At 40.5% G+C, this 24406-nt stretch overlaps 1 protein-coding gene across 1 annotated transcript in view; it reads left to right on the top strand.

The window, feature by feature from the left end:
- Positions 1 to 1175: 1175 nt before the first annotated feature.
- The window catches only part of LOC145415641 (zinc finger BED domain-containing protein 5-like), a 77437-nt gene continuing 54206 nt past the window's right edge, over positions 1176 to 24406 (top strand). Inside the window, exon 1 of the mRNA XM_080284862.1 lies at positions 1176 to 1190. Within this exon, the coding sequence (XP_080140988.1) occupies positions 1176 to 1190 (15 nt within the window). The remainder of the gene's footprint in view (positions 1191 to 24406) is intronic.

The following is a 24406-nucleotide window of genomic DNA, read 5'->3' as shown; positions in this document are numbered from 1 at the left end:
GTGTTGTGTGGTGCTGTGTTTTGCTGAGTTGTGTTGTTTGTTGTATTGTGTGTTGTGCTGTTTTGTGCTGTGTTGTGTTTTTTGTTGTGCTGTGTGCTGTTTTGTTTTGTGTTGTGCTATGCTGTATTGTGTCGTGCTGTGATGTGTTGTGTTGTGTGTTGTGGTGTGCACTGTTGTGTTGTGTTTGCTGTGTTGTGCTGTGTTGTGTTGTGCTGCGTTATGTTGTGCTATGTTGTGTTGTGCTATGCTGTGTTGTGTTGTGCTGTGTTTTGTTGTGCTGTGTTGTATTCTTATGCTTTGTTGTGTTGTGCTGTGATGTGTTGTTGTGCTGTGTTGTGTTGTGTGTTGTACTGTGTTGTGATGTGCTGTGTTATGTTGTTGTGCTGTGTTGTGTTGTTGTGCTGTGTTGTGTTGTTGTGCTGTGTTGTGTTGTGTTGTATGTTGTGTTGTGTTGTGTTGTATGTTGTGTTGTGTTGTGTGTTGTGTTGTTTTGTGTGTTGTACGTTGTGTTGTGTTTTGAGTTGTGTAGTGTTGTGCTTTGTGTTGTGTTGTGTGTTTTGCTGGGTTGTGTTGTGTTGCATTGTGCCGTGGTGTTTTGTGTTCTTTTGTGTGTTTTGCTTTGTTGTGTTGTGCTGTATGGTGTTACGGTGTTTTGTGCCGTATTGTGTTGTATTGTACTGTGTTGTGTTGTGCTGTATTGTGTTGTAGTGTTTTGTGCTATATTGTTTTGTGTTGTGCTGTGTTGTGTTGTCCTATGTTGTACTGTGTTGTGCTCTGTTGTGTTATGCTGTATCATTATGGTGTTTTGTGCAGTATTGTGTTGTGTTGTTTTGTGCTGTGCTATGCTGTGTTGTATTGTGTTTTGTTGTGCTGTATTGTGTTGTGGTGTTTTATGCTGTATTGTTTTGTGTTGTTTTGTGCTGTGTTGTACTGTGTTGTACTGTGTTGTGTTGTGTTGTGCTGTGCTGTTTTGTGTTGTGCTGTATTGTGTTGTGTTATTTTCTGCTGTGTTGTGCTGTGTTATACTGTGTTTTGTTGTGCTATATTGTTTTGTGTTGTGTTGTGTTGTGATGTGTTGTACTGTGTTGTGTTGTGTTGTGTTGTACTGTGCTGTGTTGTGCTGTATTGCGGTGTGGTGTATTGCGTTGTGCTGTATTATGCTGTTGTGCAATGACATGGGGGAACAGAAGGTGAGAGTGGGAGAGGATTGAGAGACAGGAGGAAGAATATGAAATGAAGGCAAAAAGTAGAAGGGAAGGGGGAGAAAGTAGATATAGTAGGAGGAAGGAGGAGAAGATAAGATAGACAGATAGCCTGCTTGAGAGAGAGAGAGAGAGAGAGAGAGAGAGAGAGAGAGAGAGAGAGAGAGACTATGTAAAAGGAGAGTTATTGTGACGAAATGCTTTTGACTCCGCCCTGTCAAGAAGTGCTGTACGTGGTGAACCCTCTCACACAAGTGAGCTGATTATACAGAGGTTGGTAAGGCTAATGTCAAAATTCACGGTAGCTTACGCCAGACTGAGTTCGGTTAGTTAATTTGTTATGATCGGCTGTACGTGGTTACTCCATATTTGACTAGGTAAATTATGTTAATTTAAATCAAATTAGGTTACATGATATCATATTAGGTTTGGTTATGTTAGATTACGCTGGACTAGGTTAGATTATTTTAGGTTCGATAAGATAATGCTAAGCTGTATTGGTTGATAAGAAAACACAGAAACAAGAGGCAAGAGAAGATGACTAAGAATAATAAAAGGATTAATGAAATTATGCTGGTAAGCAGATGAGTAAAAATGAGGAGAAAGAGAGGTAAGGGGAACAAAACAGAAGAGTTGAAAGGAGAGGCAAGGTGTGTCTTGATGAGATGATATAAGATGAGGAAATGAAGAAAAGATAGATAGATATACTTATCTATCTATCCATCAATCTATTGCCGGACGCCTAAATCCCGCAAGGGGGGGCCGCAAACAAATCGCCTCTATGTCGCCCCGTCCAACGCCATTTTACTGCCCTGTTCCCAGCTCACACTTCCATCTCATATACCTCTACGCTCCATCCCTTCAGCTCACCCTCGGTCTCCCCTTCCCTCTCCCCCATCCACCTCACTGGCATACACTCTCCTCGTTAGTTTCTAGCTCTCCATCCTCAGTATATTTCTCCTAACGCTTTCAATCACATCCAGATCCACACCACAACACTCTTTCATTTCCTTATTTGTCAAACTGTCTCTCAACGTAACTCCACACGCTCCTCTTAAATAACTCACTTCCACTGCTCACACTCTTGACTTGTGTCCTTCCAACAACGTCCACGCTTCACTTCCATACGTTAGGGTTGTTATCACAATACTGCCATGCAATGACCTTTTTTTACTTCCGTGCTCAGTTCGCTGTTCTTTATCACTGTTTTCAAGGGATCAACAACCTTTCTTTCCTGTTGCACCCTTTCAAGCATTTCTAAACTTCCATCCTAACTCATCACACTACCCAAGTACTTAAACACACTCACATTTTTCATTTCTTCCTCATCGAAACTCACTGTACATTCAGTGGCTTCATTTCTTTCAGAGACCATAACATTACTCTTCCCTACATTCACCATTAGATTCCGTGTCTTACTTTCCCAAACTCTTTCACCAAACCTTGCAGTTCCCATTCGTCTTCACTTAACAACACAGTATCATCTGCAAACAACTGTACAGGGAGTTTCCAAACATTGCCCTCTCTCATTAGGGTCACTCTAACATCCACCGCCATACCTTGTACTTCGTTTATAACCTCATCCATGCACAGATTGAAGAACCATGGGGATATGACACATTCCTGATTCAATCCAACATTCATGTAGAAAAATTCACTCAGTTTACAATTCACACGCACTGTAGCCTTAGCACCCTCATACATACTCTTCACGCCATTCAGCAACCTCCCATTTACTCCATATATTCATAAACCTTTCCACAGACCTTGTCTGTCCACCCTGTCATATACTTTCTCCAAATCCATGAAGGAAGCATACGACTTCTTTCTCTTCTCTAGAATCTTTTCCACTAAAGACCTAAGAATGAATATCTGATCCACACAACCTCTTACCTTCCAAAACCTCCCTGTTCTTCTACTATTCCTCTGTTATTCCCCTAACTCTATTAGTAAGTATCCTACCAAATACTTTTCTTATTACACTAAGAAGACAAATGCCCCTATGGTTACTACACACTTCTTTTTCCCCTTTTCCTGTGTATAAGGGAATAATTATACCTGACTTCCATTCCCCCGGGACTCTATCTTCCTCCCAGGCCAATCTGCACATCTTCCATATCCATTCTACTACTATCTCTTCCCCATGTTTCAGCATTTCACCACACACTCCATCAATTCCTTGGGCTTTCCCCATTTTGACTTTCTTCATTACTTTCAATACTTCTATTTCCATCCTACTGATTTCTTTCTCTCTTCTCACCTCCCTCCTTCTCCCAGCAATTCCCCAGCCACTTATACTCACATTTCTTTCATTCTTTATGTTGGCCAGTTCCTTAAAGCGTTCTCTCCATCTGCTTACTTTTTCTCCCTTCTCCACTAGTAATCCACCATGTTTATCTTTCACTCGCTGGCTTACTTCTTTATCACCCTGTCTACCTCTGTTTACCTCTTTCCAGAATTTTGTCTTACATACCCTCCACTTTACACTCAAATTCCTTCCAAATTCCTCATCCACTCTCTTCTTACTCTCTTACTAATCTTTTCACTTCTCTCTTCCTCTCTGCATATAACTCTCACTTCCGTCTCTCTACTTCCTCCACGTTCCTGTTTCTCATGCACTCACTTTATGTTTTCTTCTTTTGCACTACAGTCTGTCTGACCTCTTCATTCCACCATGTTGTTCTTTGCACTCCATTTTGTCTTCTCTTCACCCCACGCACCACCTCACATGCTGCACAGATTTCTTTTGTGAGCATCTTGGACACACCTTCCTCGTCTCCCATCTGCTCCAAATCATATTTACACAATCGCACGTCCATTTCTCTCTTATATTCTGCCCTCTTTTTTTTTCCCCATTTTCTCGCAACCTTTCTACCCTCCTTGTATGGAGTGCTTCCTCCTGTCATCCCCTTCTCCTACTCCTCAATTTCATTTAAACCTTGACTTTCAGAACCACCATGTGGTGGTCAGAACGCCATTCCTCCAACCTCTGTATGCTCTTGCATCCATTACACACCTTCTCATTCTTTCATCCACACACATATGATCAATCATTGCTTTCCGTTCACTCAGTTCACCACCCACCCTTCTCATCACTCATCACGAATACCTGTTGATCATATTGTGTCTATAGAGCATAATGGCTATCACCAACCTCCTCCCTGCACAAATGTCCACTAGAACACTGCCATTCTCATCCACTTCTGCAGGCACACCCCACTCACCAACTACTCCATCCATCTTCACATTCCCTACTTTTCCATTCATATCTCCAGTCAAAAATACTCATTCTTTTCAAAGTTTTCCATGCACTTTTCCATATTTGTTCAGAACTCTTCTTCTATACTTGTACGATCTCTCGTTGGCGCATACACACTCACACAATCGCCCACGTTTGTAGTCCACCTTTCATTCTTACCCACACAATCCTTGAGCCAATGGATCCATACTCTATTATATTCTCCTTCCATCTCATGCACACAACAGTACGATACAAACTCCTTCTTTTGCCCTCTTATTTTCACCTACTCCCGCACATATACCCCATCCATACTCACATTCTCTCACAGTCTCACCTCTCCATTTTGTCTCAGTACATCCACGTTTGCAAACTCATGCACCTGGACAATCTCTCTCTCTTTCACCTCATCATTCGCACCCCTTAATTCCATGTTGCAGTCCGTATTATGTCCTTTGTTCGGCCTTAGTCGTCACCTGTTGGTCATCCCTGGTCCGAGGCTTCTTGTGAGTATTTTTTTTTTATTTTTTTATTTTTTTTCGGGAAGGGCACTAACCCTCCGCCAACCCACTTTTTATCACGTAGGGAACACGTGTTGGTTGTTTATAAGGTTACCACCCGGCGTTGTAAATGATTTCCTGGTTTACAGGAAATAATTTGGCTTGTCACTCAGTGTAGAGCTACTCTAAAATTGAGTACCGCTACACGAAGAAGATGGATGATGGGCTCCCCCATTTACCACGATATATATATATATATATATATATATATATATATATATATATATATATATATATATATATATATATATATATACCTGCCCACCTATCTGTCTATCTATCTACCTATCTATCAATCTATCGAAAAAGAGAGGATGGAAAAGAAAGACAGGGAAAACTTATGTGTGCGAGGAGTGAGGCAGGTGGTGGTGAGAGAGGCAGTTGACTCAGTTAAGCCTCATGACGGTAATAAGGAAGACAAGATTTCTCTGCCGGTCAGGCCAAGGGGGCAACTGGGGTCTCTCTCACTTTCTCTTACTAGCTCGCTTTCACTCACTTACATGCTTTGAAACTTTTCCAGTCACTTTCTCTAAGTCACACCCATTTTTCCCACTCGCTCCCAGTCGCTCAGAGTCACTGCCAGTATTTTCCAGTGTTTTTCAACACATTTTGAATACTTCTCAGTTACTTCCAATCACTTCAAAGCAATTTTAGTCTCACCTGCTTACTTTCAATCTTTCTCAGGCACTTACACTCATTTCCAAGCTATGGAAGTCTCTCCCGGTCACTTTCATTACTTACTACTTTTCTTTCATACCCACCATTGTCCGTTTATTTAACCTATTTCTTCACTTTTCCCAGTCATTTTCGGTCTCTCAATTACATCTATTTATATTAAAAATTTTCTGGTCATTTCGAACCTCCCTGAACCCTTCTCAGTCGTTCTCAGTTTCATTCACTCACTTGTCTCTCACACCCGCTTTATTCAGGAATTTTCAGGTAGTCTCACTCTCTTCCATTAACTTCTAACCTGACGAAGATCAATAACTCAGTACACCTCAGCTGATGACCAGGTGCAGCTAGACTGGAGGGTTGATTTGAGAAATAAACAAGGAGATTTTTAGAGTGGAGGGTTTTGAGAAATAAGCAATGAGATTTTTTCCTACCTCACAGCAAAGGATCAATGTATTAGATGGAACAACGATTTAGTGTTCAAATTGTGAGAATTACTTAGTTCCATCGGCCGAAGTCAAACCGACAATAATTACTCCAACTCCCTCTTATGTAACATAAGAGAGATTATGAACGTGCTATATCTCCAAAATAAACTGGTAAGGAAAAGGTGGGAAAAGGGCATTCTGTGCCAATCAGAATACCGGGCAGGATGATAGCACCCCTTAGTGTGATCTACTTACTCTAAACAAGAGTCACTCAGGTTGAATGAAACTGTCTGGCGGCAGGAAGAATAAAATACATATCACGGCACTGAATCGGTTATGGAGAATTTCTGGTTCTTACACAACAAGAGTCTTCACCCAAGATAAATAAAATATTCTGATGGCTAGGAACACACACACACACACACACACACACACACACACACACACACACACATACAGATATATAATTATATATATACGTATATATATAATACATATAATGTATATTACACATAATATATATATATATATATATATATATATATATATATATATATATATATATATATATATATATATATATATATATATATATATATATATGTAAAACTGATGACCAGGACAAGGAGACGATGAACTGGGGCCATGTTCACAATTTATTTCAGTGACGTTACGAGTAAATCCAACCACATCATCAGACAAACTAAAATACGTTAACATGCCCCAAGTTCATCCTCTCCTTGTCCTGGTCTTCAGTTTTATATATGCCATCAGGTTCCCTACTGGATCCTCAGTTGTTAACATTCTATATATATATATATATATATATATATATATATATATATATATATATATATATATATATATATATATATATATATACAGTGTATTACAGAGGATGAAAAGAGGAAGGAAAAACAAGCTCATCATCATCATCATCATCATCATCACCATCCTGATCTCCTTTCTAATTAGGGCAGGGTGAGGAGTAGCAACGTTCAGACAACCCAAGTTTGTCCAGTTCAACGAGCCACGCTTCCATTCACTCATCATTGAAGCTTCCGGAAGCCTGCTTCTATCTGATACGCCAAAAACTTTCACCACATAATACAGCTTCACATAAATGTATCCGACAGAGACAATCTGAACGCTGTCACGTTAAATAGGGGTGCCAAATCCCTGATCATGCACTTCCTCTCACAACATTCATCCAGCCAGCTCGATCTCCTGTCAGGCCCCCAGCCCCACCGACCCCCATACTTCTCTTCCACACACACTCATCACCACATCCCTCCACCTTCTCTTTGGCCCCTCTCGCTTCCTTCCTCCTTCAAAAGTCGGTCAGATACACCTCTTCCACCACTCTTACCACCATCCATTCTCTGCACATGACCATACCATCACAGCACACTCTTCAGTTCTGGTGTCCACAGACTTCCCCCCTCCGCACCTCCCACGAATCAAACTATTTCGCATCCCATCCACTCTCTGCACTCCACATACATTCCTCAGCAGCTCCATCACCACTGCTCTCACTCTTGACGTTTCACTTTCATGCCATATCACAGTTTCACTTCCATATGTTAAAGTTGGCACTAACACACCTTCATGTAAGCCTCGAGCAGCTGCAACACTCAGTCTCTGTTTCATATCAAATCCTTCATAGCACCAGCTACTTTCCTTCCTTGAGTCATTCTACTTTTCGCTTCTGTTGCACATTTTCCTCTCTTTTCAATCACTGTACCAGTTTCAGTCTCTCTGTAACATCACACTGGGAGTCACCTGCCCTCTCAACAACCATCACTTTACTCTCAAGGCACGATGCTCACAGACATCGTCAAAACTCTGCACTAGTCTACCAAGTTATTGTCTGACATTTGCAAGTAGCACTGCATCATCAACATACAACAAATATGAGATACTACACCCATCACCACTGAATACCAACTCCATCCCTCTCTCCATTACCAGTGTTTTTACATTTCTCATCACTCCATCCAGAATCGGTAGAAAGGCGGCCTGCAGTCCTAATGGACCCAGGTTCGAATCCCGGCTGGGACTGGGAACAGTTAAAGGATTTGAATTTCTTTTAAAAAGCAGACTTTTCTGATCTACCAGATGACCCTCCGACATGACTTAAAAGTACCCCCGCTAATACCAGTACACCAGTCCTGTATGAGACAGCCCTAGTATGTATTCAATATGGATGGTTGGTGTTAGCGCCGAAGGGGTGACATGTGGAAATGTAGAGGGACTTCTGGGCCCCAGGGAGGACTAGTGGGACTTGGCAATAGGCCCTGAAGCCTTTGCCCATAGTCGGACACGTGTGTGTGTGTGTGTGTGTATATATATATATATATATATATATATATATATATATATATATATATATATATATATATATATATATATATATATACTGTATATATATATATATATACTGTATATATATATATATATGCCGGTATATATATTTAATATTGAACAACCATAGGGACATCACACAACATTCTCGTACGCCCTCACTGATCGTAAACCATTCATTTACATGCCCATTTACCCTTGCACAATCCTCACTACCATCACGAAAACTCATGACGGCACATAGCAGCTTATCATCTGCACCGTACTACGCAAAGCCTTCCACAATCCTTCTTTGTCTACTTTGTCATATCGTAATGCCTTTTCCAGATCCATAAATGCCATACACACCTTATTGTGTTCACAAGCCCCCTCTACCATCTGTCTCACTGTAGATATTTGAAAAACAAATTCAGTAAAGTAAAATTTCCTTACACCAAATTACAGGTGTCCTCCATTCATAAAAAAGTCTGTAACGGTTAGATTTGAGCTGCTGTTGGTTGAAATTTGAGGGGAAACTATTCTGGGGAAGCGAGTTCCAAAGCGATGCATGTGGGGGAATAAAAGAATTCTGACAGAAGTTCTGCAATATGGCAGCGTGACAGTCCAGTCATGAACGCTACCAGATGCCCATTTAGCACTGGGGAAGGTATGGAAAGATGGCACAATGGATGTAACCTCGGCTGAGCAGTTGGCATAAAAGTACCTGTAAAATAATGCAAGGGAGGTAACATTCCTCCTTACTTGTAGGGAAGGCAGTTCATTTGTAATTGCATGGTTATTATTAATTTTTATATAGCTTTGTTCTGAATTATGTCCAGTTGTTTTAGTGCAACTTCTCCACATCCACTCCACAAGGGTGAGCATTATTCCAGCTGAGAGCACAAACGACTCATATAAATTATAGCTAACTGCTCATCAGCGAGAAAGTTATGGATTCTGTACAGTGATCGAAGGTTCTGTGAAGCTGTTTTAGCAAGTGATCTAATAGGGAGAGAGAATTTCAATACTTTTAGAGGTAAGAGTGTTGGTTGCACTGAATGTAAAATAGGAATCAGGTAATATATGTCTATTAGTAAACTGTATATATTTGCTATACCTAGCATTAAAGGAGACAAAGTTATTTTGTTCCCATACAGTGATCTTAGATAAGTCGTAATTTATGGAGATTGCTGAACTGAGTTGGGAGTTAACCCGCGGCGTCCCGTCGACGCCATAAATGCATACATAAATGCGAATCAATTGCAAGGTCCCTAATTTGCACAATTTTCAATTTTCGCGAGTGATTTTTGGTACGTATACACGGGACACCTTCCTCTACAAGATACCAAGCAGGGACAATGCCTTACCCAGCATGACGTCCCCCCCATGCACGCCATTGTCTCAGCAATTCACCTGTTACCAGTGACCTGGCCAGTAAAGCCATGTCATGCCACGGTACGAAATTCAGGGTCAGAGTGATTCCCCAATCGATGACAATGTGGAGGACAAACTTTACATAGCATTAGAGGAAGAAACAGTCAGAAATGATGATAATGTAATGTCGCCAAAAAAGGTCAGGTATGTTGATGAGTTTCATGAGTGAAACAATGCTTATATTGCCTATATTACTGTGTGAAAACCAATATTCTCTCATACTACATATAAATTCGTACCAAATAAATTAATAAATACCGTTTATGAGTGGTGTGGAATGGTTACACTCCCAGAGAACTCGTTTTCTTTGGAGCCAGCCTAATAAAAAACACAGTAAGGTGAGGAGGTACTGCTACCTGTATCGAGTATTTTAAACCTCAGGTGAGCAATTTCTCTATGATTTTTCGATGTTTCTCACCAAAAGCGGAGGTTTGAGCAAAAAAATAAAAAATAAAAAATGGTCAGGATTGGGGGGGAGTCAGTGGTGGAAAAGTGGTTGGGATGGGGCGGGTTAAAGATATTAAACTTTGTGAATGAATGTTAAAGTGTGAAGCAACTGTGAAGCATCTAGTTATCTGCATATGTGTGAATGGAAATATGAGCGATAGACAAAAGATCATTAATACTCGTATGGATTAGGAATAGGGTTGAAGCCCGGACTGATGTTTGTGGAACGCAGGTGTCATATGGACGGAGTGACTTTATGCTGGAAGTTACCGTTCCCTTCTCTGTTAGGCCTAAATTAACCAAACCTAACCAAACCTAACCTAACCTTATAACCTTATCCTAGATCAACCTAACCTAAATAAACCTAAATTAAACTAATCTTAATTCACGAAATGAGTAATTTCATAATCTGCCTGTAACATACATATATATCTTTATTTATATATATCCATATATCGACCTATAGTTACCTACAGGTCGATAAGACATCCAACTATCTTCCTGGCACATGTATTTCATACAATGTTGTTGATAAATGGCACAAAATTAGGGATAACATGCAGATACTTTCAAAATAGAAGCCAAACGGCCACTCGGCGCGTGCTCAGTGAGCGGAACTTCAAGCATAAGTCACTCCGTGCATACGACAGGCATTAATCGAGTGGAAATTGGAATATACATCATGTACTAATCCTCTTAGTTTTCTGTCGCTGAGACATGAAGAAATCAGTGGAATAAAAGATCATAGTCCATAGCAAGAGAGTTTGTATTGCAGGGAACGGTGCCGCACTCTGTCAAAAGCTTTGGAAATATCAAGGGTTACCGCATGGGTTTCTCAGTGTTCGTCATTTGACTGATGGATGGTATGAGCCAAAAGACTGAGTATATCAACAGTGGATCTTTCTTGGAGAAAAACAGACTGCCTGTCACTAATTGAGGTGTTGAATTAATGTGCCTATTAATTAAAACCTCAAATGCTTTGCTAAGAAAAGAGGTGATGGCTATTGGTCTGAAATCAGAGGAGTCAGAGGAACTTGCTTTCTTCGGCATTGGGTGGATATTAGCTTCTTTCTAAGAATTAGGGAATAAAGTAATGTGTATGCATAGTCTGAATAATTTAGCTAGAAAAGGAGTAAGTTCTGGGGAACACTTTTTCAAAACAATTGGACGAATTCCATCTGGACCTGTGGCTTTGTTAGAAGGTAAGCTGCCAAGGATGGATTTTACGTATCTGGTCTGTATCTTAAGTGGAGCAATTTTGGAGGAGTCAAGTTCTAGTACAGTGACGTTCTGACTTACTTCCTGTAAGGTAGAATTTCTGGCATAATATACAGTATATATATATATATATATATATATATATATATCATCTCATTTCATCAGCCGTTTGAGTATCCACTGCAGGACCGGCCTATCCCTACCGAAGTGGGGGTGATACAGCCAATGTATCTCTACCAAGTGGCTTAGGCTGTCTAGTAGAGATTGTATGTATGGTGAGAAGTGCTTGTAAGTGTAACTGTGGTGTTGGTGTGGCTTTGGATGTGTGTGTAGTCTGTGAACCATGTGCAATCGGCCCGCGCAAGCCGACTGGGTGCAAGCATACTTTATAATATGCGACACTGGTTCAGCCACAGCTCCCCTTGTGTCCGCCAATGCAGTATGTGGCCTGAAGAATGCTCCCAAAGTTTATTACCCTGGCGGGGCGCATACCCTCGTTCTTCAGTGTAAGAGCACGAACACTTTACCTCTGTACCACAGAGGTTCCATATATATATATATATATATATAGATAGATAGATAGATAGATAGATAGATAGATATATATGTATGTATATTAGGGTTATAACTTTTTAATTTTTTTTTCAAATAAAAGGTAGCTTGTATCATAAATTGATGAACTTTTGTTTAAAAACAAAGAAAAAAAGCCCTTATTCCTCTCATTTTGAAAAAAAGATCACCCTCAAATCAAAAAATGGATTACCATATATTTAATGTTACCACACGCAAGTTTTATCACTTTCTTAATTTATACGATTTTTTTTTTATAAGTATAGACTTGCACAAAAGATTTTGGAGCTGTTTAGAACTTTCTAGAACAGTTTGTAACGTTCTAGTATGGTTTAACATTGTTTAGAACATTATAGAATAATCTAAATATTATAAAACGAAATGCAGTTTTCAGCATCTAACAGTTATCTTCGCAGTTTGCAGGTGAACAGTCAGAAAAATAATTGCTTAGTGTGTTACTGTTATATATTAAGTATTTTTGTTTTTCAGATAAGCATGATGTTGCACAAAAGAAGTGATACAATCGAACAGAAGAACAAGGATGTCTGGACCAGTAATTTGGTGCGGTTCCAGCAGTCATATAAAAGAGGAATTGTGCCTTTAGAAGACTCCTCATTAAAAGAAAAATGCAGAATGCCAAACCAAATGCAAGTTGCTGGACGTAACCAGTTTCCTGGAGCAAAAATCAAATTAAGAAAAGTACGAATAGTCGAAATTTCTAAAGAAGTTACAAAATTATGGGAGAATAAACTGAACTTTCCACATGTGCCAGATCAAGCAATACAAGGAAAGCTTGACAAGGTGCTAAAACCTTACGATGAATGTGTCAAGAGGGGAAAATATGATGCCCTATGACATCACAGAAGTAAATGGTCAATGGTTATCCACTGAAGATAAACAACTCTACTACCTGCAAGTGCAAAGCAAAGGAGAAGTGAGGTACTCAACAGGTCAAGTTCCAAGTAAGGAAACCATTCACCCTTCAAAAAGACGAAAACTGCTTGATGAACCTATATTACCAGCAACATCTTACGATCTTTCGTCTAGTGGTATTTGCACTGAATCTGATGACAGCGAATATAAGGATGAAGATGAGACTAATCATCCACCAACCAGAAAACACAACAGACGTAAAGTTGCAACTAACTTGGCGACATCCGCTGGAATATTGACAAATAAAGCTGCTAAAATATGCAAACAATTGTCGCATGATGCTATTGACATTCCAACTCCAAGTCAAGCAGCAATTTACAAGTCACTATACAAAGAAGTTGTTGCACTGAAGGAGGAAATGACTGAAAAGTTACAGCTGGAAACATGGTCTTTACATTTCGATGGAAAGCGGATTGTGGAAAATGAGTACAAGGTAGTACTACTTAAAAATGAAAGACCCGAAATAAAATTGAATGCATTGCATTTGGAAAATGGCAGGTCTGAAACTACTGCTGAAGGAATTGCAACAGTTATTGATGAATACAACTTATGGCATGCAATGAAAATGACCATTGCTGATAAAACTAGCGTTAACACTGAGAAAAAAGTGGAGTTGTTGTCAGATTACAACAAATGTTCTTAGATAAGAGTTTCACATTACATCGGCTGTCAGCATCACATTCTGGACAGGATTATCCGCTTAGTGATGGACTAAAAACTTGGCACTGACACCAATTCTCGAAACATCGAATATCCATTTGTCTCAACTGATAAAGAATTATGAAAAACTAAAATCACAGTTTGTTAATGGAACAGAAGAGATCCTCGATAAGCCAGGATGGAGAGATGACATGAAGTTTTTGTACCATTTAACACGAGTGTTTAGATTCTTTGAAGAAAATGGGCATTTTCCTTTGATTAACTCACAAAATTCCAAATATCACTAATGCGAGGTGGAATTCAAGATCAACTCTCGCTGTCCTTGCATTCATTCTTATACCTAAAGCAAGGAAGACTTTGGAGAAGATATGCAGACTCATTTCGTACGAATGGGCAGAGTACTGGTTTACTAATCAAATGTACAGTACAATGAAAATGACTTCAAGAACTTGTCAGAAATATTGAAACCATACAAAAAAAAAAAAAAAAACACTAAACTCATTGCAGAATCACTGGAAGCAGGACCAGATACCAAGAAGTAATCAGTGTGCAGAACGTGCAATCAAAGTGATGCGGGAACTTTATGCTGCCTGCAGAAACAAAGCCAAACTGCAACTTAGATTAAGTAAAAAATAGTGTTTTTAAGTTTAATGGATTTGTATAAGCCCTTTTGTTGTTTTTTATTATTATACATGTAAATATACACTTGCAAAAGTCGATTTTGTTTTTTTATTTCGGGGTAACCTTTTTTTAAAACTGAGAGGAATAAGGGCTCTTTTGTGTGTGTGTGTGTGTGTGTGTGTGTGTGTGTGTGTGTGTGTGTGTGTGTGTGAATTAAACTGATTCCCCTCAACACGAATAAAGGAATTACAGCGATCAATACCTTCAGTCCTTCACTATGTAAAGTCTCAACCAGCTGAATAAAACGTGATGGTTAAAAGAATACCATTCAAGAGGTTATCGTAGTGAAGGGGTAAAAGGTCGTACAGCCGTGGACAAAAGTTTACTTACTCTTCCGCTGTCTCCATTTCACACTTAATTCCATCACTCCGAGGACATATTTTCTAGTATATTCTTCCTGCCACCAGACCATTTTATTCATCTCGAGAGATTTGTCGATCTGGTGAGATCTGATACAGGCTTCAATCACTCCTTTACTGCAGGAGGCTTCCACTAAGGTGAATATAATCAGCTGAAGGTAACTATAGGAGAAAAACAAAATCATATCAAAGCGAATTGTATACGAGCAAAGCAAGCTACCAAGCCCCTCTCAGCTCAGGAATATTGACCAAAAGAGAAAAGTGAGAATCAGAAGAGGTGAAAAATTAGAACATTTGTCTCCATCTGTACATGCATGGACCATCACTACTTAACTACAGTCTCTCTCTCTCTCTCTCTCTCTCTCTCTCTCTCTCTCTCTCTCTCTCTCTCTCTCTCTCTCCCTCTCTCTCTCTCTCTCTATTTATTCCACATGTATTTTTTTTTTTTATGTGTCCGACTCTGGGCATAGGCTTCACAGCCTGCTATCAAGGCCCAGCAGTCCTCCTACGTACCATACACCTCTATGTACTCTCTCTTCTCCATCAGTTTACTTTCACTTCCCTCCCTTCGCCTCAATTCTCATTTCCTTCCACTTCTGTCATTCTACTTTCTTTTTTCTGTTCACTTTTGTTTCTCTTTCACCATCACCTCACATAACATCTTCACCACGAGGGCGTCATTTGCTGTTCCTTTTTACTGTTTCGTGACGACCGCATTCAGTTTAGGACGGTCACCCAGCATATAGGAGTTAGTGACGCCTATATCTGATTCTTCCAGTCTGATACTTCTATCCTTACCTGAATAAATTTCCCTGCTAGTAGTAAGCATAAAGCAGAAAATACATTAGGCTGCAGTAGTAAACGCGTTTGTTCACAATAACTATCTGTCATTCAGTTCTCCGTTGTTCCATCAGGAGCGTAAGGGCCCTTGGGTGGATTGCTTTTTCAAACGATTAAAGCACGTGATTAGTCGTTTGTCCCTGAGTAGTTGGGTGTAAGCAAAACAACCCCAACCACCACTCCGATGTAAACCCTCAATGACCACATCCTATTGCAGCCCCTTAAGTCACTAGACGACCAACCTGCCGTAACTAGAATGAGGTGAAACACACACACACACACACACACACACACACACACACACACACACTGCTAATAAAGGGGTTACTGAGGATTTTTTCGCAACACTTCACTACATGTGCCTCTCTAACTTGGTATTATTGTCTGGCAGGAATGCTATCAGTAAGATCGATAAGGCCTATGTAGGGATGGCCCAGGTTCAGGCGACGTCATATACGTACCTGTAAGGCATAGTGGCCCGTGAGCAAAAATGCTTGCAAAGGCCAACTTTATGCTTACCGACCAAAGACTTTTGCTATTTAAATGCAAAGCCACTCACAAAGTTCCGCCAACCTTTGCAGTTGTCGTGAACTCGGGTCACAAATATATCAGTTGTGTTCTTCCTTCTTCCTCTCTCTCTCTCTCTCTCTCTCTCCCCATCAGTCATACCTCTAATACAAAAAGTCGTAAACGAGCGGGTCATTCAGCAAAACGCTTCTTAACAACAGGGGATGTTTTCTACTTATTTAGCACAGCATTTGCGCTACAACATGCGAACTTTAGCCTAAAAACATTCTGTAGCACTAGAACGTCTCAGAATATGTAAATCTCAACGGATTCGTGTCTTACAATTTCACGTAAGCAGTATGTCTACAGTGTTTCAGTGATCACTGTTAAAAGTAGTTTTATAGTTTAGATAATGTGTGTATGGTAGCTGGCCTCCATAAACACATCATAAACTAGAAAAAAAAATCTATAACGTTTGGTAATATGTAGTGATGGAAAAGGTGCTGAAACAGATGAAAAAGCACAGAAACAATAAGGCATTTGGGACTGGAGGATATTCAGAGTTCTATCTCCATTACTGCATTACACCAAATGCAAGCCTTTGTGAGTACAGTGTGAAATGAAGTAATGGATAAAGAATTCTGAAACTCCTCTCGTCCCAGATGCTCACTTGTTTCTGTGCCCTTTTCACCTCTTGTTTCTTCACTTTTCCATCCCAATATGTTACCAACTGTCTTATAATACTGTATATATATTTGGTGGGGACGCTGACCATCCACTCACTCTATGTAGTGCTGCTCTCGGGTATCTGCCTTTTCCTCTCCTCCTTTCCTTCCATCCTCTTCTGTCTTTCTTTCCTTCATTCTTTCCTCGTCCTTCTGCCTACGGGTGACTTTACACTCCTTCTTCTGTCTTTGTTTCCATCATTCTTTCCTGTTCCTTCTGCCTGTGGGTGACTCTACACTGAGTGACAAGCCAAATGGTTTCCTGTACACCAGGAAACCATTTATTACGCTGGATGGTAACCATATAACCAAATTATGGCGCCTGGTGGTTTAGTGGGTAATTACGACTCTCCAATCGGATTGAGCCTGTGTAGGTTTATATCCTAGGGATGGTTGGGGTTATTGCTCACGTAATGCCACTCTGGATGAATGATGCTGGTCACTCTCATCTTAACTATCAGGAACAACTTGCCTAGCCCCGGCCTCCTACGTTCCTCATGGGGCAACGTAGGATTGGATGATGCATGGATGGATTTTATATATATATATATATATATATATATATATATATATATATATATATATATATATATATATAACACAGGTTGTCTTACATGAGGAGTTTAATGAAGGCAAAGTCGGATGGTTACCATACTCTCACGTGATGCAGTGCTACCTTCGGGTGGCAACACTGATTGACAAACCAGATGGCCTCTTGTGGCACAAGAAACCATTTGGGTTACCACACAGGGTGGAACTATATAACCAAATTTGCTTTTAATGCTCTAGTTGGTTTAGGGCCATCTTCCGGATATGGCCCATAAGGAACCGTTTAAGGGACACTTTGGGTTTATTGCTCGTATAAAGCTTCTCAGGGATGAACAACTGGTCACTCGTACTTTACATATCAGGCTTATGTGGCCTAGCTCTGGCCTTATACGCTTCTGATGGGCAATAACGGGATAGATTATTGGCTGAATATCTTTAGACTCTTTACCACAAGAGATGGTGAGTGAAAGTTGTCTTTCAGCAACAAAAAATTGAATAAACTAGACATGGCTGTAACAGGACATATTATTTCTGATGGTTGTTGACTACAAGCCCCATTTGGCTGATTATCGACTTCCTGACCCTGGTATGGTATGTGGTGTTTTGCAACGAGGCAGCAGCAGCAATAACAGAATATCCATTTAGTGTTGTTACGTCCTCTTCCAGTAAATTCTTGTTACCTAACAGATAATTCGACTCAGCTTAGGGAAAAATGTTCTGTAGCAGTAGGTAGGGACGCTCACCATTCACTCACTCGATGTAGTGCTGCTTTGGGTGTTTCTCCCTCCCCTTCTGTCTTTGCTTCATTCTTTCCTCCTCTTTCTTCGTACGGGTGACTTTACACTCCCTCTTCTGTCTTTCTTTCCTTCATTCTTTTCTCTTCCTTCTACCTCTGGGTGACTCTACACTGAATGACAAGCCAAATAGTTTCCTGTACACCCGAAAACTGTTTACTACGCTGGGTGACAACCATATAACCAAATTTTGGCACCTGGAGGTTTAGTGGTTAATTAAGGCACTCCAATCGGATTGAGTCTGTGTAGGTTCATCTCCATGGAGTAGTTGGGGTTTATTGCTCACGCAATGCCACTCAGGGATGAGTGAAGCTGGTCACTCTCATCTTAAATGTCAGGACCAACTTTCCTAGCCACGGGCTCCTTCGCTCCTCATGATGCAACGTAGGATTGAATGATGGACGGATGGATGGAGCAGTGGAGATGATGAAGGCAATATGGGACACCTTCAGTTCGAAAAATCTCTTAATCTGAATAAAGCATCTTCGAGATAACAGAGTTAACTAATTCACTCCAATTACATATTTTATTTCATTATTTTTGCCATCAGACTATCCTGTTCAGCTATGGAAAGAATTTTTGAACTAGTACAGTTAAATATAGCCTTCATTAACCCCTTCACTAATTGAGTCATAAGTTCAATAACACCAAATAATGGTTGCAAGAGCAAAATTGAAATGACATCCTCGGATTGAAGGGACAAATCTTTCTACCTGCATATGATTTTATTTAGCTCATGGTAGACTTCTCGAGCTGGAGGGGCTACAGGCTATCCCCACTGACCCTTGAGTGCGCTGCCACCTTCATTATTTATATCATTCTAGCGGCGTACGATCTGATTCTGCCTAGGAGAGACCTCACCAGCTGAAGGGTACATGTGACCACGTGCATATTTGTCAAGCAGTATATGTGCAGTAAGTGACTGTATACTGGATGCGCTTCTACTCTCTCTCTCTCTCTCTCTCTCTCTCTCTCTCTCTCGTTGTGGTTGGTGCATTTGGGTTTTAGATGCAAGCTAACACCAGAAGATTTGGTTCAGCCGAGGGTAATCCTGGCAGTTAAAAGCTGAAAATACAATGCAGAATAAGTCTTTCCCTGCCATTGATAGTGCTCAGGATTGTATTTTGGGTAACACCAGACGGTTTGGTTGGAAAAATAAATCTCAGCTGCTAAAGGGTTAAACCTTTTCGAGACGAGGATCCTCTCCTAAGCAGAATCGTTTGATGATTGTAAAAGGGTAAATCACTAGTTTTTTTTTTTTTTTTTCATCTTATCTTTCACTTGACATCGAGAAACCGACTTACCATTTTCAAATAACATTGATCATGTACTGAAAGGTTTAAAAACAAAATACAAAACAATATTAAAATAAAATGCATTTATGTAATCAGTAGTATCTCTGTAGACAAAGCCAGATGCTGGTGGTAGAGGGAAGAAGGGGTGGAAGGAGTCCCCAGGGAAATTTTGTTAGGAGGGTAGAGGGGAAATTGAGTTTGGGAGTCGGGGTGGTAAAGGCGGCGGGGTTAGCGTACGGAATCAGGCGCAGGTGATGGTGGTGAGGGAATGGTAATAGGGGTGAGGGCCAGCAGTGACAACAGAATAAGAGGCAGGAATGAGATCGGGGAAAGGGACTAAGTTAGAGGCAAGTACAGGGACATAACTACAATATAAAAATGTGATTATTAGAATAAACATTTGTTAGAGTTTTAACATGTTCAGCAACCTTGTCTTAGCTCCCTCAGTACTGTGACTCTGTATTTGCTTGTGTCGTAAGGCACCTAGTACATGAGAGCATTACATGCTTACTGTCCTATTACTGCAACTGTTCTACTTAGAGAAGACTTGAATCAATCCATCGTTAGCCCCATATGAAACCAACCTACGTTGTCCATAACTGCAGGGTGTATTATCCTCGCACTACATCACCACCTACTATTATCCAAGCCCGTCCCACCCACTCCTTTCCATCCACCCGGCCCATTTTTGGCCCTTCATATGAAACTTATCTATTACATGCCTACCTGCAATGCCCAGTGCATATGATATACTTTTTCCTGCATGCCCCACCTTACATCAACAACTCAGTTCATCACCCCCATCCAAACCAGTTCTGAATAACCTGAATCAACACAACTCTAAAACCATTGCATCAATATGGCTAATTCTTGTCATATGCCTCCATTGGCATGATACTAATAGATTTACATTGATGTGAACCGATATGATGAGTTGTAAGGGACCTGAAGGATCTAAAGGGACATAAACTGAGTGAAATAAGTCTGAACAGATATACTTTGGTCTGAACGTGGATGGAATGAGTAAAGGGTCTAGAATGGATTCAATTTGACCTGAATGTATGTGGATGGATTTACCTGGTCTATTGGATCTAACTTCACCTGAAGGGACTTCAGTGGGCTGAAGCTGATGTAACTGTGCCCGAATGGATGCGAAGGCACTGAAAGGACCGAATTTGTCCTGAATAAACCTAACTGGACCTGACTGGCCCTAAACTGACCTAGCTGCCTGAATACAGTATATGCGAAGGACTTTAATGGATCAAAAATGACCAAAACAGACCTAAAGTGATTTGACTAAGTCGAAACTGATATTTACCCCTTTCATTCGATAATCTAATTTGCATTTTAAGTATGCTTTCTCCTGACGGTTTTATTCAGGTTAACAGAAATTTTCCAAACTATAGGGACTAGATACAGCCTTCATTAATCCATTCAGTATGAGGTGGCTGTTCAAAGCTGAATAAAATTGTCTGGTGGTAGCAAGAATAATACGAAAAATAAATTGCAAGGCTGAAGGTATTAAGGGCCTGCTGAGACGTGTAGTGGAAGTGATGAACCCGTGGATCTGTTTGGATCTTATTATCCTTGAGTGGCCCTGGCCTGACCTGACTGGGCCCAGGTGGCTGTGATGTGCCTTGTTGAACCCATGGTTGCTTGACAGTTACTGAAATGACCTAAATGGACCTAAATGGACCTGAAATTACATACATGGACCTGAAGTGACGCCGATGGACTTAAACTAACATAAATGGATCTGAACTGAGCTAAATGGACTCGAACTGATCTAACTGGACTTGAACTGACCTAAATGGACCCGAACTGACCCAGATAAACTCAAACTCACTTAAATGAATGTAAACGGTCTTGAATTGATCTAAGTGGACTTGAATTTACCCAAATGGACCTATATGAACCTGGACTGACCTAAGTGGACCTCATCTGACCTAAATGGATGAAATTGGACGAACTGACCTAAAATAGACCTAAGTGGATCTAAATCAATAGCGTCTGCGTGTGTGTGTGTTGTGCAATGTATAATACTGGGTCTCTCACTGTCTAACTCTGTCAGTTTATCTCACAGAGACTCATAAGTAGGCTTAGAATAATCATGCATTTGCATATGTGCATATGCAAATGCTTAATCTAGCCATTTATGAGCATAAGTGAATATTCCTACTTTTTTGTTTATTTATACGGCATATTCTTTGAAATTTCCTGGATATTATAATAACTTCTTCAACATGTAATAATATTTAAAGCCATAATATCCATCAGATCATTGTGAATTATATACTGCTTAATTGGCTGTGGTTGGGAAGGCCGTGACTTGATGGTCAGTGGACAGCAGCTGAATGAGAGAGATTCGTGTATCAGCACGACTCACCAGAGTCTGGGACGCATGCATGGCCTGTGACTAAAATAGATAGATAGATAGATGAATACTGTACAGTAGATAGATAGATACAATATATATATAGATATATATATATATATATATATATATATATATATATATATATATATATGATTTATCGTTGCCTTAGTCCCTGGTGGGGTCGGCCGCTCTTACTATACCTGTATATGTTGTCGCCAGTAACTCCTGTCCGATGAGTCCTCTTCCTCCAGGCCTAACTGCCTCATTTCTTTCTCAATTCCATCTCTCCACCTAATCCTTTGCCTTCCCCTCGTTCTCCTCCCCTCCACGTGACTCCTCCATGCCACCTTCACAGGATCAGCTTCCTTCATCCTGGTCACATGCCCATACCACCTTAAACATGCCACTCTTGCCTTTTCCACAACTGACACAACTCCTGCCTCTTCTCTGATGTCATCATTCCTCCACCTCTCTCTCAGTAACACTCCCATCAGCCATCGCAGCATCCTCATCTCTGTCCTCTTCAGCTGTTTCTCCTCATTCTTCCTCAACGCCCAGGCTTCTGCGCCATACAGCAATATAACAGCAACTTTTGGAAGATGGCTTCAGGTCATTCCTCCATCTACATCTCACAAAGGGGAGCGCTTTCCCCATTTTGGAAAGCACTGGTTTACAAGAACATTTTCAACCGAGTGCTAACCCAACATAGTCATTGGTACTGACACATTCTATCAGTGACTTTTTTGTTCTTGTTTCAGTTAATTATACCTGTTTATCCAAACAAATGTTTGAACGCGTAGTACCAGATTGATGCATGAAGTTAATCAGCAACTTAGTAGAATAGAACAGTTGGGTTGAGAAACACTTCTTGTTTAAATTTAATAGGACAATTAAGCCCTGCATTTGACCTATTTCCCAGAAAGAATGATCATTCAGCTAAATTCTCCTCAACCGTGAGTTGTATGAGAAAATAAGTATATGATATTATCTCTAAGTGTGTGTGGAAGGAGTGGGCGGAAAGAGGAGAACTGCCTGCCAAAATTTAATGTGTTTGGGTGAGTGTGTGTAATTCACCGGTTCGGTCAGCATAACGTGATTGACGTGATCGTCAGCTCATTTCCCTGCAGGAAGAGAGCTGAGAGCTCATATAGTCCAGTCTAGGGAAAGGCTGTGACCTTCACACACGCACACTACCATTCCCTTCCTCAGTAGGAACAGTAACCTACTTCGTTAGTGAAACCTTTCGCACCCGATCCGGCGCGAACACGCTAGTTAGTTAGTTAGTTAGTTAGTGTGTGTGTGTGTGTGTGTGTGTGTAGTTAGAACAACTGTGTGGACGGGGGGACCGTTACTGCTAGCACATTTGTAGATATTACATTACGAAAACTTCGTAAAACGTTAGGTGCATGCACAATTTGTATCAATGCAAGTCTTACACAAATGCTAGTAATTTTGTGTGTGTCTCGTGTATTTTGTCAAATATATCACCATCAATAATAGCGACATTATGTCCGTATTCACTTTAGATGACAACTAAAAAATAGACTGATTGTACAGTATCTTATTCCTGCCAACCGAAAGGTTACCAGTGTGACTGTATGTGAGGTAATCTACTGCGAGAGAGAGAGAGAGAGAGAGAGAGAGAGAGAGAGAGACCCCTCCAGATTATGCACGTTTAATACTCGCATAATCACACACGCATGCACATAACCATAAAGTTATATAGGCCTATTAAGATATGAAGGATTGGCCCTAAGAAAGTGTTGACTGGAGTATGCTTAAATTTATACGGTAGTCTGGTATGAAGGCCAGGCTCATCCATCCGTGAGCCGGGTAAGTGCCTATACGACTATAAAAGGATAACAAGTTACGCCGGCAGTCAAAAGGATGTATGTTGCTTATTCTGCCAGCGTTTGGTCTTAAGATAATATTAGTTGACTTATACAACTATAAAATGGACAGTTAGATTCCGCATTCAATACAAGTTGCAATGAAAGTATCTTTGTTAAGCAACTTGCATAAGAAGAAGCTGAAATCAGTTCTAAATATTAGTAGCCTAAATTCTCGGCCAACAATAGAAAGCTTTCCCATATGACGGGACGGAATGACGGAGGCGAAGGATAAGGTTACTTTTTGGTGATACTTGTGTGCTTAGGTACTGAACTTATTCCATCAAATACTGAACTATCATTAGCAGCCTGTTGCCGCTACCTTTTATTATCAATAGAAAAACCGTATTGGAATGATTATCTACGCAGAGTTTGTTGACACAAGTAATGGCTACTTAACCTCTTTCTAAAACACACATACCCCCACCACCACCCCACCTCTCCCCCATCACCCACCTTCCCCGCAGTTCCCACCCCGTGTTTCACCCTCAGCACTTACCAGATCATTTCTGTCTGTCGCTGCTGCTGCCATCTACACAGTGTCCCGCGCGGAAATTTCTCCAACTGTACCTTCTTTACCCCTGTGCAGTTGTTGACTCTAAACACGGGTTTTGTCCGCCCCTGTCTAGCGTACAACTCTCATGTGTGGGGAGGCTCCCCACACACAGCTCTTCTCAATAGGTTG

Source organism: Coenobita brevimanus, chromosome 103 (genome assembly GCF_032717465.1).
Source record: "Coenobita brevimanus isolate Jiangsu-jjx chromosome 103, ASM3271746v2, whole genome shotgun sequence".
Taxonomy (NCBI): Eukaryota; Metazoa; Arthropoda; class Malacostraca; order Decapoda; family Coenobitidae; genus Coenobita; species Coenobita brevimanus.
This window is presented reverse-complemented; position numbering and strand designations above follow the sequence as displayed.